The sequence below is a fragment of the Artemia sp. Qi Xiang Cuo genome, chromosome 11 (genome assembly GCF_049724085.1).
Source record: "Artemia sp. Qi Xiang Cuo chromosome 11, ASM4972408v1, whole genome shotgun sequence".
Taxonomy (NCBI): domain Eukaryota; kingdom Metazoa; phylum Arthropoda; class Branchiopoda; order Anostraca; family Artemiidae; genus Artemia; species Artemia sp. Qi Xiang Cuo.
Genome location: NC_142804.1, coordinates 36,639,502 through 36,652,970, shown reverse-complemented (window position 1 = coordinate 36,652,970; position 13,469 = coordinate 36,639,502). Strand labels below are relative to the sequence as shown.

At 34.6% G+C, this 13,469-nt stretch overlaps 1 protein-coding gene across 1 annotated transcript in view; it reads right to left on the bottom strand.

The window, feature by feature from the left end:
* The window catches only part of LOC148946939 (vitellogenin-2-like), a 194,006-nt gene that overhangs the window by 2,706 nt on the left and 177,831 nt on the right, over nt 1-13,469 (bottom strand). Inside the window, exon 22 of the mRNA XM_089096746.1 lies at nt 7,461-7,658. Coding sequence (XP_088952872.1) covers nt 7,461-7,658 — 198 coding nt within the window. The remainder of the gene's footprint in view (nt 1-7,460; nt 7,659-13,469) is intronic.

The following is a 13,469-nucleotide window of genomic DNA, read 5'->3' as shown; positions in this document are numbered from 1 at the left end:
AAAAAAAAAAAAAAAAATGTTGAATTTTGCATTTTACAACAGTCCCAGCATCCTTACTTCAGTCAAGTTCAACTAAGAATCCTGGTTGAGTCCTGGTTGAAATTTGATGAAGTAAAGAAGCTGGGACTGTCTTAAAAAATTTTATTTTAGCTTTAATGGTTGTATGATATGATATAATTCATTAACGCTAAAAGCCCTACTGGGCTACGGTTAATAAATATTACACTTCAAAAATAATAAATGAAAACACCCTTATTATAAACAAAACAAAAATAAAATTAAATTAAATTAAAGAAAATGATCTCTATACTCCATGCCCAGTCCAAAAAGCCTTCCCAAAATCTTTATCCGCAAAGAATTTCTATCTCTTAATATATTACTCACCCATTCCTCCCTTTCGAACCACCCCGGAAAAATTTTCTCTCTCAAACCTCTTAACTCCTTACATAAACATAAAAAATTAATTAAATCCTCATTTTCGTCCCCACAAATCAGACAAAAATAGGGACCAGCCTTTGACCTAATCTTCCCTAAATATTTTCTCCTGTCTCCAAACGCTACAAAATTTCCCCTTACCAATATTACCCACTATAATTCCTCCCTACTAAGCCCCGCCTTAGAATACACTTCCTCCCCCCATAGATCCTTAATGTAAGCATACAAAGATAGAGAAAGTGGTGAGGATATATCACATTGCCATTTCTAGATCTCCTGGCTCTCTAAAATAAAAATAACTTGTTTTGCTACCGCCCCCCTGTCTACCCCTAAACCTTTCCCCCCTTCCCACAGCCTAGCTTCCCCACAACTTTACAAAATATGTTTAACTTGGCTAGCCCAAGAACCTTTCCTGCTATCTCTCAAAGATTCTTGGTAAGCTGCTTTTAGTATCCTCTTTTCTAGGAGGGATACTAATGTTTCGCAATACCAACTCATACTAACTAGTCTTATAACTCTTTCACTTCTCAACCCTAAATCACCCTTTAAAACTAACCCATTAAACTGATCACTTAGATCTATCAATCTCTTAAAAAAAACTTAACTGGACCCTCTCTTACTAAGCCCCCTTTTCAAATCCCCAAATTTCACATCCATAATTAGATGGTCTTATCTTACTATAAAAAATCATCCTCATTAATTTAATACCATTTACGCCCATCTTTCTTAAACTACTTCTTAACACACTCCACATCACCCTAAGTCCTCTTCTCTCCATCAGATCAACATGACTACTCCACCTTCCATTAGATGGAACCTTATACCCTAAATACATAAACTCCTTTTCAATCTTTAACTCTCTACCATTCATATCAAAATTTCACTTTGTCCCCCTTTTTCTCCAAACACTACCGCTGACTTATCAACATTTAAAATTAACTTTTTCTCAACTAAATAATCATGGGTCAGATCTAACAATCTTTATAGCTCTTTTCCCCTTTTTGCACCCAACACTATATCATCCACAAAAAGGAGAGCAAACAAAGATTTACACGATAACTCAATACATGGTATGTTATTGTAAGTCTTTTTTCTTTTATATATTTATGTTTTGCTGAGGGCAGCCCTTGGACATAAGGTCGAATTATTCATTCAAATATAGAATTCCACTGTCTTGCAAAAAGAATTTCTTATTGTTCTTCTTGTTGTTGATGTTTATGATGAAAAGGCAGTGTGGTCTTCGTCGGTTGTTTACGTGGGTTATTGTGTAGAAGGGGCCGATGGCTGATGCTTAAGAGAGCGCATTTCAATGCTCAAATTGTCTAACTGTCAATGAGCCTTCAAATGAATATTAAAAGGGGTAAGGGAGGGGAGGGGGTAGGAATTTACCTCTCATCTCCATGTATTTACCAAAGGTCCAGATTATGGAGCTGCGAGGAGATAATGCCTACCAACTTATTGCAAAAAAATGTTTCATCTTATTGCAAAAAAAATAAAAAAAAAAATGCTTGCATGTGATACTGTTTGTTTGTTTTCTAAGCCCCCTCCTTTTCCAACACACCTGTTCTGCAATTTGATTGATCAACTTTCTTGTGTGGGGTCTTCCTCTAAAAAATGTATTTGTGTTTTGGGAGATTTTAATTGTAATATGTTAAATATTGGATCAAGTGATGAATATGACCATCTCTTTGATGTGGTTTCTTCTTCTGGGCTACTTCCTTCAATTTTTTTCCTCCTCGTGTTGACCCTACTAGAAATTCTGCCACTTTAATAGATAATATTTTCATTTCTCATTCTCCTAATTTGATGTTTACTTCTGGTCTTGTTTTCACTGATCTTTCTGATCACTTCCCTATTTATGTATCACTTTTTGTGCCTCAAACTGAGATTGCTGTGGATGAGCGGGATGAGTCTTCTTTTAGAACTTCCACAGATAAAGAAATTTCTAATTTAATACATAGTCTTCAGAGTAATGATTGGTCTAGTTTTCTTGAAGCTAATGATGTTGATTGTGCAACGAATTTACTTTTGTGTCGTATGGGAGCTCTGTGTCGTTGGATAAGCATTTTCCTCTTAGAAAGAGGCCAAGGAATTCCACACCCAAATGTCCATGGATGTCTAGAGGTTTGATCAATGCTACACATATGAAGGCTTCTCTGTTCAAGGCTGCATGTAAAAGTAAGACACAGGGTGAACTTTTGAAGTATAAACTTTATAAAAATGTGCTTACTTCTTCAGTACGTGCAGCCAAAAAGCTCTATTTTTCGCGTCGCATTGATGAGTGTAAGGGGAATTTGCGAAAGGTTCGGACTGTAGTTAATGAAGCTCTTTCCCGCAAGAAACTCAAACAGTCCCTCCCTTGTCATTACAGGAAAGCTGATGGATCTTTTGTGAGTAGTTTTCCCTTAGCAGAAAAGTCATTTTTCCTTTTCTTATGCAGTGATACCGAAATTTCTAACATTATTTCTCAGCTTTCTAGTAGCCGTTCAGTTGAAGGTTTTGGTTTGAGCTGTAATGTTCTTAAAAAAATTGGTCAGTTTGTTTCTAACCCCATCTCACACATAACTAACCTCTCTCTTTCTTCTGGTGTTTTTCCTCATTTATTTAAAGTTGCTAGTGTTGTACCTTTGTTTAAAAAAGGTGATTCATCTCTAATTTCAAATTATAGACCTATTTCTCTCCTTCCTGTAATCTATAAGATTGTTGAAAAAATAGTGTATTGTAGACTCTCTTCATTTGTAATTGGTACTAATAAGACTGCAGGAAATTCTCTCATAACTAATCGTCAGTATGGCTTTCGTCCCAGTTTTTCCACCTTGCATGCACTTTCAGACGCAACAGAGTTTGTGCGTGTTAATCTTGACAAGGGCTTGTGTGTTTTGGGTCTATTTCTTGACTTTTCAAAGGCATTTGATATGGTCGTTCACTCTGCTCTTTTGTCTAAATTATCTTCATTTGGAGTCCATGGAGTCCCACTTGAATGGTTTAGGTCTTACCTCTCAGGGAGATCTCAGTATGTTTCGGTTAATGGTACTTCTTCCTCTACTTTGTCTATATTGAAAGGTCCCACAGGGCTCTGTGCTTGGACCACTTTTGTTTTTAATTTATATTAATGATCTTGTTGATGGTCTTCATCCCCTTGTGTACCCTATTCTTTTTGCTGACGACAGTAACTTTTTCATTATTGCAGTTGACCTGCCATCTGCCAATTCCGTATCTCAAGATCTTCTTGGTAAAGTAAAAGATTGGTGCTGGTCAAATGGTATGACTGTCAGCAGCCAAACAACTGTCATTGAACACTTAAGGGCCCCTTACTGTATGAGAGACGTAAGGGAGCCAACCATCCTGACTTATGGGAATGATATTATACCGCAAGTTACTATAGTTAAATTTCTTGATGTGTATCTTGCCTGTTTTCTTTCTTTTAAACCCTATATAACTCATACCCGTTCCCTTGTCCTCCGCCAATCTTCAATTTTATACAGGTTTAACTCATTTCTTCCCCCAGATGTTATGCTTTCTCTTTATTATGCTTTTATTTTTCCTTACCTTTCTTATTGTGTTCTGTCTGGGGTAGTACTAATAAATCTCTTCTTTGCTCACTTCAAAGAGCCCAAAATAGGGCAGTGAAGGCTACTTTTCTTCTACCTAGTTTTACCTTCTACCTCGCTTGATACCGGAATAGCTCCGCTGGATCGTATTGTGGGTAAGTTACCTTTACTTAGCGCATTTTGCTTTTATAGGTACGCATTCACCGTCTCTGCAGCAGTTTTTCTTATGGTCATACTTAGGTAGGTACTCTTCTTTATAACGTAGCTCTCCTCGCAGATTCATTTTACCCAAACAATCATCAACAGCGCAGGTCTCCTGTTTATCAGTCTAGTTTATTATCGAACTCTATTCCTTCTGATGTTTTTCTCTTTTTTCCTACCAAGTTAGTTTATCATTAGGTCGTCCGAGTTTAATAATTTTTTCCCTTTTTTTTGAATTCTATCGAAATTTATATGTCTCTCTTTCTTCATTTAATATATTTTTCTGATTAATTTTTTTTTATTCAATCCTAGCTTTTAATCTCTTTACTTTTTTTAAATATTTTTTTTTAGCTATATTTTAATTTTACATGTATATCCCCTATTTCATAAATTTCTATTTATCCTGCTTTCTTTTTTTTCTTTTTTTTTTTTTTTTTTTGTATATGTACTTGTTTTTTTGTGCTTTATAATAGTGTTTTACTTCGTTTTGTTGCCCCTTTACAAGCTGAGCTTCTTGGGCGTGTAAAAACCTTACGTTTGTATTTGTTTTTTTTTTTTAGTATTAATAAATTGATTGATTGATTGAGATTCATTTTGAAGCTTCGTTTAACTAAACTGATTTTCTTCATCTTTAATAAAATTATATATAGGGATGTTTAACTGCACATCAGCTACCATGAAGGAGGAGTGGTGGGTCATTTTGTAGAAGGAAAGGGGGGGGGCAGATGCTTCATAGAGTATTATTCAATGCGGAATTTTCTTCGAAAATTTTGACTGGATATTCAAATTCTTTCCAAAATTTAACTATAATCCAACTTTTTAATACTTAATCAGAAAAAGTGGGGTGCTACGAATCAATTTACACTTAATGTTTTAATACAATTTAACAGCAATAAATCGGGGGCTCATGGGACCAGTACCGAACATCATATCTTGGCTATGCCTTGGCATGATTTGAAAAACGATCAGATATCAAATTACAAAAAAAAATTTCAACTGAAAGTAAGCAGCAACGCTAAGACTTGAAACACAAAGAAATTAATTCGTATATGAGGAAGGATGACCCTTCTGCAACTTTTCGCTCTTTACACTAAAGTTTCATACTCCTTCAAAATTCATTAAGAATGACAGCTGAAAAACAAGGGCCGTTGAACTGGAATAAGAAGCTTTTTTGAAGCACTAAAAAATTTAGCGTAACGAATGAGGAGTTGAGGAGGGCTCCTCTCATATACGGGATCGTTTTCCTTGTTTCAAGTTTCAATATTTCTCCATACTCTCAGTTGAAAAAACTTGTTTTTTTTTATTAAATTAAGATCATAGATGATAAAATGCTACGATCCTAATCTCGCACGATTGATATTTTAGATCTAAGCCAAAATGAGTATAGTATAAATGCAACCTTTTCTCTCAACCAAAAGAGGAGAGGGAATGAATGACAAATATTCACCTCGTGAAAAAAATCTTCCCTCATTTTACATTAAATTTTAACCACTAGGGTTTATACGACAATTCTTCCTCACCTGGCAGTTTTCTTCAACACTTTTTTTAATTTCCGGTTACTATCGGCTATAATTCGTTCAATACTAGGTTGCTTCTGACGCTGCAACCCAGATACTGATGCAAATAAAAACAAGTTTTGTATTATTAGCTGCAAGATTGGCGACATTTAAATACAAAAAAAACTTAAATTTTCTACATTTTACATTGGGTTTTGAACAACAATTAATGAAAAATCTAAAGTAAGAGAGAAAAATATATAAAAATTGAAATATGGCCAATCATTCTATGTCAGCATCAACTATTTTTATTAACTTCGCCTTTTAAGATTTAAGATAAAGCTGTATAAGATCTTGTAATCAATATTTTACCCTTTTATTGTGGGTCCAGATTTTTACCAACAATTTATTTGTATAGGCTTATTTGTTACAGGCTAGGACAGTAACGGTTTTAAGCCTCAACAACTTGGAGGGCGGGGAGCAAGGCATGCAAAAATTACAATTATAACTTTTGTTCTGTTAATTAAGCACCTATGGAATTTAAAAATACAAAATAAATGAAATTAAATGTCAGAAGAACTGGGGGGCAGCTGTCCCCCCTGCCCAGTCCAAGAACAGCCACTGGGCAGACAAAGGTTAATTCTATGGTAACGGTTACCATATCATTAACCCTAAAACGGTTACCAGAAAACCGTTTTTCTTAGGAGAGGAAGATTTTGCTTTGCGACATCACAAATGGACTCACTTGACTAGAAGGGTTAGTCTTAAATAGTTAAATGTCTTGAAAAATAGTTAAATTGAATAATTATTAAATTTTTAAAATCAAATAAAATACTGTATTAAAAGCGACCATTGATTACAACATTTATAAAAGAGTAAAATATATGATATATCTTAAAAACGCTTGTGTCTTCAAAATGCAAGAATATATAAAAGTTATTGTTATTTTCCTGTTACCCTGAAAAACTGTTACATAAGAACTTGTTAGTACTTCCGAAAAAGCCGGTGACGTACTATTTACAGTGTCATAAAAGCTCTTGAATAAATAAATAAAATGAGTTTTAATAACTCTGCACTTTCTTTTTTAGTCTTGAAAAGAAAAGATCAATCCTTTGGGTAGCAGGAACAGAAACGCATGTTTCACTTTAAGATTAATTAGGAAATAAAAATAATTTTTTAAGCGCTTTTTAAATATTTCTTGTTAAAAAAGGATTAGGTGCAGGCCAATTTTATCAGTCAATCAGTAAACATCGTTATGACGGATCATAAGAAGAATGGAAGTTAAAGAAGTAACCAAAAAGTCTTTATGCTGACAAGAAATTATTCAAAGGGAGCTAACAGCACGATTTTTTGTGTCATGAAAATAATTCTTCTAATACAAATGAAATAGTTTCTGAATTCCATGGATGAATGATGGATGACACTTTTCATCGAAGGGTAAGTGATTTCAAAACCCGATCTTACGAGTTTTTTGTTTTGATCAATTTATACATTTTAAATTCAATTAAACTTATTACTAGGAGTTTTTAAGCCTTGATGATTAAGTTTTAGGTTGTAAACAAGGCAGAGCTTAGCAAAAATATCTTGCTGTCAAAAATCTTATAAACAAAAGCCATTCTCAAGACAATGTTCAAGGATTGGTCCAATTTCTAAAAACAAGAGAGAAAAACAATATAGAATATCCACATTTATAAAATGGCTGAGATTGACAGAGAATAAGCAATTCCATAATTTTACCAGAATCGAAATATCTGGTTCGGCTATGTAACGAACTTACATTTTTGTATGCTTGGGACTGAGGATCACATCCGGGTTTACAGTCTACGACGGGCTGAGTTGAAAAACACTTCTTCTCATCTTTGTACACAACCAATGTTTTGAGAATGTTGCATGACCCAGGTTCTTGTCCTACTGTCAAACGTTGGCTAAAATGGGAAACTCGACTTGGCAGGTAGTCACTTTTTTGACAGTTAGCCTGAAAAGATTTTAATAAAGAGCTTGTATTGTCAGTCACAGGAAAAGATAATTTAATTGACTTCAAAACTCATAGGGTGGCTTTAACACCAAGAGAAACTGATTTGCAAGACACTTTTATGCCTCGTCTTGATTGACATCATTCACCCTGTCAGGAGCATTTTTTGTGGGTGGATCGTTTTTGGATATCCAGCTATAATTGGACAGCCATCTAAAATTTTGTAGGCTATGATTGGCTGTCCGGTCGAAGCCGGCCCTGCTGCTAGCAGGGTTAATGACGTAAGTCAAGACGAGGCTTTAGAAGAAAAATCCTAAATTTGGATTTCTCAAGCTTGTCTCAACCAAGAGTGGGAAGGGGATAAATTACGGATCTTCACCTTTGAAGCAGCATTTTCAATCATATTTATGCAATTCAAAACAAGTTTTGGATTCTTAATCGCAGGATTGGTGGTATTTTGAATATCAAAAATTTTAATTTCCTAAGAATTACGTTGAGTTTTAAATAACTATTGAAGAAAGGTCTGATTTGATAGAGACAAGAGCAATTAGAAATTCAAGCGTAGTAAATCATTCTACGTCATTCATTTTTGAACGTTTTTATTTAACTTCACCTTTATCGATCGAAGATTGTATTTTTAAAAATTTTGTGATCAATATTCCACGCCCTACTCAGAGTCTAAATATGCTGAAAGTTTGCATTCACATTATTTTGAATAAAAATACAGAAATTAGTTATGATCAAGCAACAGTAATCATTTGATATGCCAATTTTTATGTAACAATGCAATTATATGGATTTTTTCAAGCTGAACTAGACAGCAACAAACGGCATTTGATTTCCTTTTTTCTTTTGATTCCTGTCATATGCATAGACCTTAATATATTCTACAGTATATGTCAACGGCTTGTACGACTTCATGCACCCATCACTGCTTCCAACCCTACCACTGCATTTAAGGTTTCCTCTTGTCTAATTCTACGTAATCATTACAATCTCTTCAGAATTAATCTCCGAAGAATTGAATTGATCTACCTTGCTGATCCAAAACAGATTTAAGAAAAAATTACCAAGTTTGTAATTATTAAAACAAAATTCAAAAGAATAGCAGAATAGTACAAATTCACCGTCCAAATTGAAACACACTTCCTAAAAAGAGAAGAAAAGATATAAGTCTATATATGACGATCGGTCAAGTTGTATCGATTAGCCACGTCTGCTCAATCAATAGACACGGGCTTTTAGATATGATTAATTAAAAAAAAATTACATAAAATTAAGTTTTTAAAATAAATGTAAAGGAAATTTTAAAATTAAGCTATGCATATAAAAATACATTTTAAAATTAAAACTAAAAACGACCAGAAATTACTATTAAAGAATAAATGAAACCCAAAACGAACAGAAATTAAATAAACAGACCTTAAAGCGAGTAATGCTTGGATTGAATATGAAAATCAAGCTTAAAACGAAAACAAATATTTTGCTATTAAAGTATAAATGATACTTAAAACGAACAGAAATTAAATAAACAATCAATGCGAACAAACATACAATATATATTAATGTAAATGAGTAAATAAATCTTAAAACGAGTGAAACTTAAATTGAAAATGCAAATCAAGTTTGAATCGAATAAAAATAACTACAAACAAGAGGTTGGGTATCGTCTCACTGCAGAAGCCTAAAACCTACTGCGTCATTGGCGCTTTACTGAAAACAATTCTTTAATTAATTAAGATTTTAGGGAATAAATATCAGCATATGTAAATTAAATTGATAATGTCCATTTTTTTTCAGTAAAAACGTTTGATTTCTTTTTTCAGCGAAGCAAAAATTATATTCTGGCGTTTAGAAAGCACAGGGGTTTTGAACTCTACTCACATTAATTTATGCTCATTTTGAGTTTGACTCTCATATTTATTTTAATATTTGTTCGTTTTGGGTTTCATTTATTTATTGATACTGATTTGGGGTAGTTGTATGCTTGGTAGATTATATGATAGCCCGGACGCCAGGTGTTGAAAGTGTGAATCATACCACGAAGGAATGGGACTGCTACAAGAATTAGCCTACCCTGCACCCCCTAAATTGACCATGCGGATTCAAAAATACCAATGGCACTTGCTTGCGAGTAGTGGAACACTCCAAAATTTTACATTTTATTATATTTTGCTGTTTCATGCAAGGAAATGCATGTTCTACAAAGTTTGAGGTGCAGTTTTCCGCTCAAATAGAAATGCCTAGAAGCCATATAATGTTTTCATAACAAACCAACACGATTAGTTAGAAAAAATGGCAGAGTTAAAAAAAATGGCAAAACTATATGAGTCTTGAACAGTCTTGGAAAGTATAAACAAAATCAAATTGAAGATTAGATATATAATGATATTAATTGTTGAAAGATCTACCAGTTCAAGATTTTTTTTCACTGTAATTTTATTTTCATTTTCAATGCTGTAAGAACTGGAAAATAATAAATTTGTAATATACTAGTAATTCGTTTTCAGTTAAAGAAGCAGATGGCTTTAGGTTTTCACAGTTAAAGAAGGGGGCAGTATCCAAATTTTGTTTGTAGTGAAACTATATTTGTCTTGACAAATCTTGAAAAGAACTAATAAATTAAACTGAATATTTGATGCATAATCATATTAATTGCTAAAAGCTCATCAGTTCAAAATTTTACTGTAATTTTAATATTTATTTTCAATATTAAGTACAAAAGAAAACATTTGTAATATAATTCGTTTTCAGTAAAGCGCCAATGACGCTGTAGGTTTTAGGCTTCTGCAGTGAGACGATACCCAAACTCTTGTTTGTAGTTATTTTTATTCGATTCAAACTTGATTTGCATATTCAATTTAAGTTTCACTCATTTTAAGATTTATTTATTCATTTACATTAATATATATTGTATGTTTTTTCGCATTGATTTTTTATCTAATTTCTGTTCATTTTAAGTTTCATTTATACTTTAATAGCAAAATATTTGTTTTCGTTTTAAGCTTGATTTTCATATTCAATCTAAGCATTACTCGCTTTAAGATCTGTTTATTTAATTTCTGTTCGTTTTGGGTTTCATTTATTCTTTAATAGTAATTTCTGGTCGTTTTGAGTTTGAATTTTAACAGGTATTTGTATCTCCTTAGCTTAAGTTTAAAATGGCCGTTACTTTTCTTTGAAAAACTTATTTTTCGGAAAGTTTTTTTTAAATTAATTTTTGTTCGTTTTTGATTGCATAAAGTTTCAAGTTTTTATGGCATGGGGGGGGGTGCTTACTGTCCGATTATTCTTGAATTTTAAAAACGGATCTAGAACTTTCAATTTAAATCGAATGAGGCTTTTTTCAAAGCCTATACGATTACCTCTTTGATAAAAATATATATGAACAATAGACAGCTTGCATAACTTGTGGACAGCTATTGACAACAATGAATGGATTGAAAAAATAGCTCCAATAAGGGGGTTTAGACCATTTCACTTGCTAACACAAAGGGATCACGACTGTTTGGAATTGACCTTAACAGGATTTTGTGTGCCAAAGCAATTTTACATCTATCTCAGAGTATGTATTTTAACCTTATAATTGGATAATTATAATAGATTTCCTATGTGTTCTTCCCATACAAAACCCCTTCCCATAAGTTATGAACCCCATTTAATAAGTTTTGCCAGAGGGCATAACTTACAACGCCTATCCCCGGGCCCTGGTGGGCTGTGTCAGACATCGGAGTTTTTTGTTATCAGAACTTTAAAATATTTTAACAAAATGTCTATCTCAAAATTTTTATCTGATGCATTTCGGGCGTGGAGGAGGAGGGGGGGGGCTAGTCACCCTCCAATCTCATGTGACTCTTAAAAAGTGAACAAGAACTTTCAAATTTCAGTCAAATAAGACCTCTCCAAAGTTTATACGAGCATCCCTTCCATAAGAAATAATGGGAAGGATTCGGAGAATCCTTAAATTACGACTCTTGCCCTGAGGGCTGTGGGGGAGTTGTCATCCTCAAAGACCTAAGTTCCAGAACTTAAAACTACGTTTAATAAAATGGCTGTCTCAAAATTTTGATTGGATGCGTTTGGGGAAAAGGTGGTCGTGAGAGGGGGGTTAGTTGCCCTCAAATCACTTTCGACTATTAAAAAGGGCACTAGCCCTTTGAATTTCCAATCGAATGAGCATTTTTGAAGTTTCTACGACACCGCCTTCTATAAAAACCTTATATGCCCCCAGGGCATAACTTAAAACCCTTGCCCTGAGGGTTGTGGGGGATTGTCCCCCTCAAAAATATATTTTCTATCTGGAAATCAACTATGCTGAACAATATGACTATCTCAAAAATTTTGATTGGTTTTGTTTTGAGAACTGCTGTGCGTGGGGGGGACAAGTTGCCTTCCAATCACTTTTGACTATTAAAAAGGGAACTATCTCTTTGAATTTCCAATATGAGCCTTTTTTTAAGTTTCTACGAGAACGCCTTCTATAAAAACTTTTTATACCCCCAGGTTATAACTTGAAACCCTTGCCCTGAAGATTATGGGGGAGTGTCCTTCTCGAAAACATGTTTTCTATCTGGACACCAATTACGCTGAACAAAATGGCTATCTCAAAATTTTGATTGGATAGGTTTGGGGAACTCAAGGGCGTCGGGGGGGGGGGGGCTAGTTGCAAACCAATCACTTTTGACTATTAAAAAGGGCACTAGCCCTTTAATTTCCAATCGAATGAGCATGTTTTGAAGTTTCTTCGACCACGCCTTCTATAAAAACCTTATATGCCCCCAGGGCATAACTTAAAACCCTTGCCCTGAGGGTTGTGGGGGAGTGTCCTCCTCAAAAATATAATTTTCTATCTGGAAATCAACTACGCTGAACAAAATGGCTATTTCAAAATTTTGATTGGCGTGGGGGGGGGGAGGGGGCTAATTTCACTCCAATCACTTTCGACTATTAAAAAGGGCACTAGCCCTTTAATTTCCAATCGAATGAGCCTGTTTTGAAGTTTCTACCACAACCCCTTCTACAAAAACCTTATATTCCCCAAGGGCATAGCTTAAACCCCGTGCTCTGAGGGTTTTGGGGGAGTGTCCTCCTCAAAAATGTATTTTCTATCAGGAAATCAACTACGCTGAACAAAATGGCTATCTCAAAATTTTAATTGGATGTGTTTGGGGGAATGATGGGCGTTGGGGTGGCTAATTGCCCTCCAATCATTTTCGACTATTAAAAAGGACAATAGCCCTTTAAATTTCCAATCGAATGAGCCTGTTTTGAAGTTTCTACGACAACGCCTTCTATAAAAACCATATATGCCCCCAGGGCACTTCTTAAACCCCTTGCCCTGAGGGTTGTGGGGAAGTGTCCTCCTCAAAAATATTTTTTCTATCTGGAAATCAACTACGCTGAACAAAATGGCTATCTGAAAATTTGGATTGGATGTGTTTGGGGAATTGATGGGCGCGGGGGAGGAGGAGGGGTCTAGTTACACTCCAATCACTTTCGACTATTAAAAAGGGCACTAGCTCTTTAATTTCCAAATGAAATGAGCCTGTTTTGAAGTTTCTACGACAACGCCTTCTATAAAAACTTTATATGCCCCCAGGGCATAACTTAAGACCCTTGCCCTGAGGGTTGTGGGGGAGTATCCTCCTTAAAAATATATTTTATATCTGGAAATCAATTACGCTGAACAAAAAGGCTATCTCAAAAGTTTGATTGGATGGGTTTGGAGGAATGACGGGCGGGGGGGGGGGGCTAGTTGCCCTCCAATCATTTTCGACTATTAAAAAGGGCACTAGCCCTTTAATTTCCAATCGA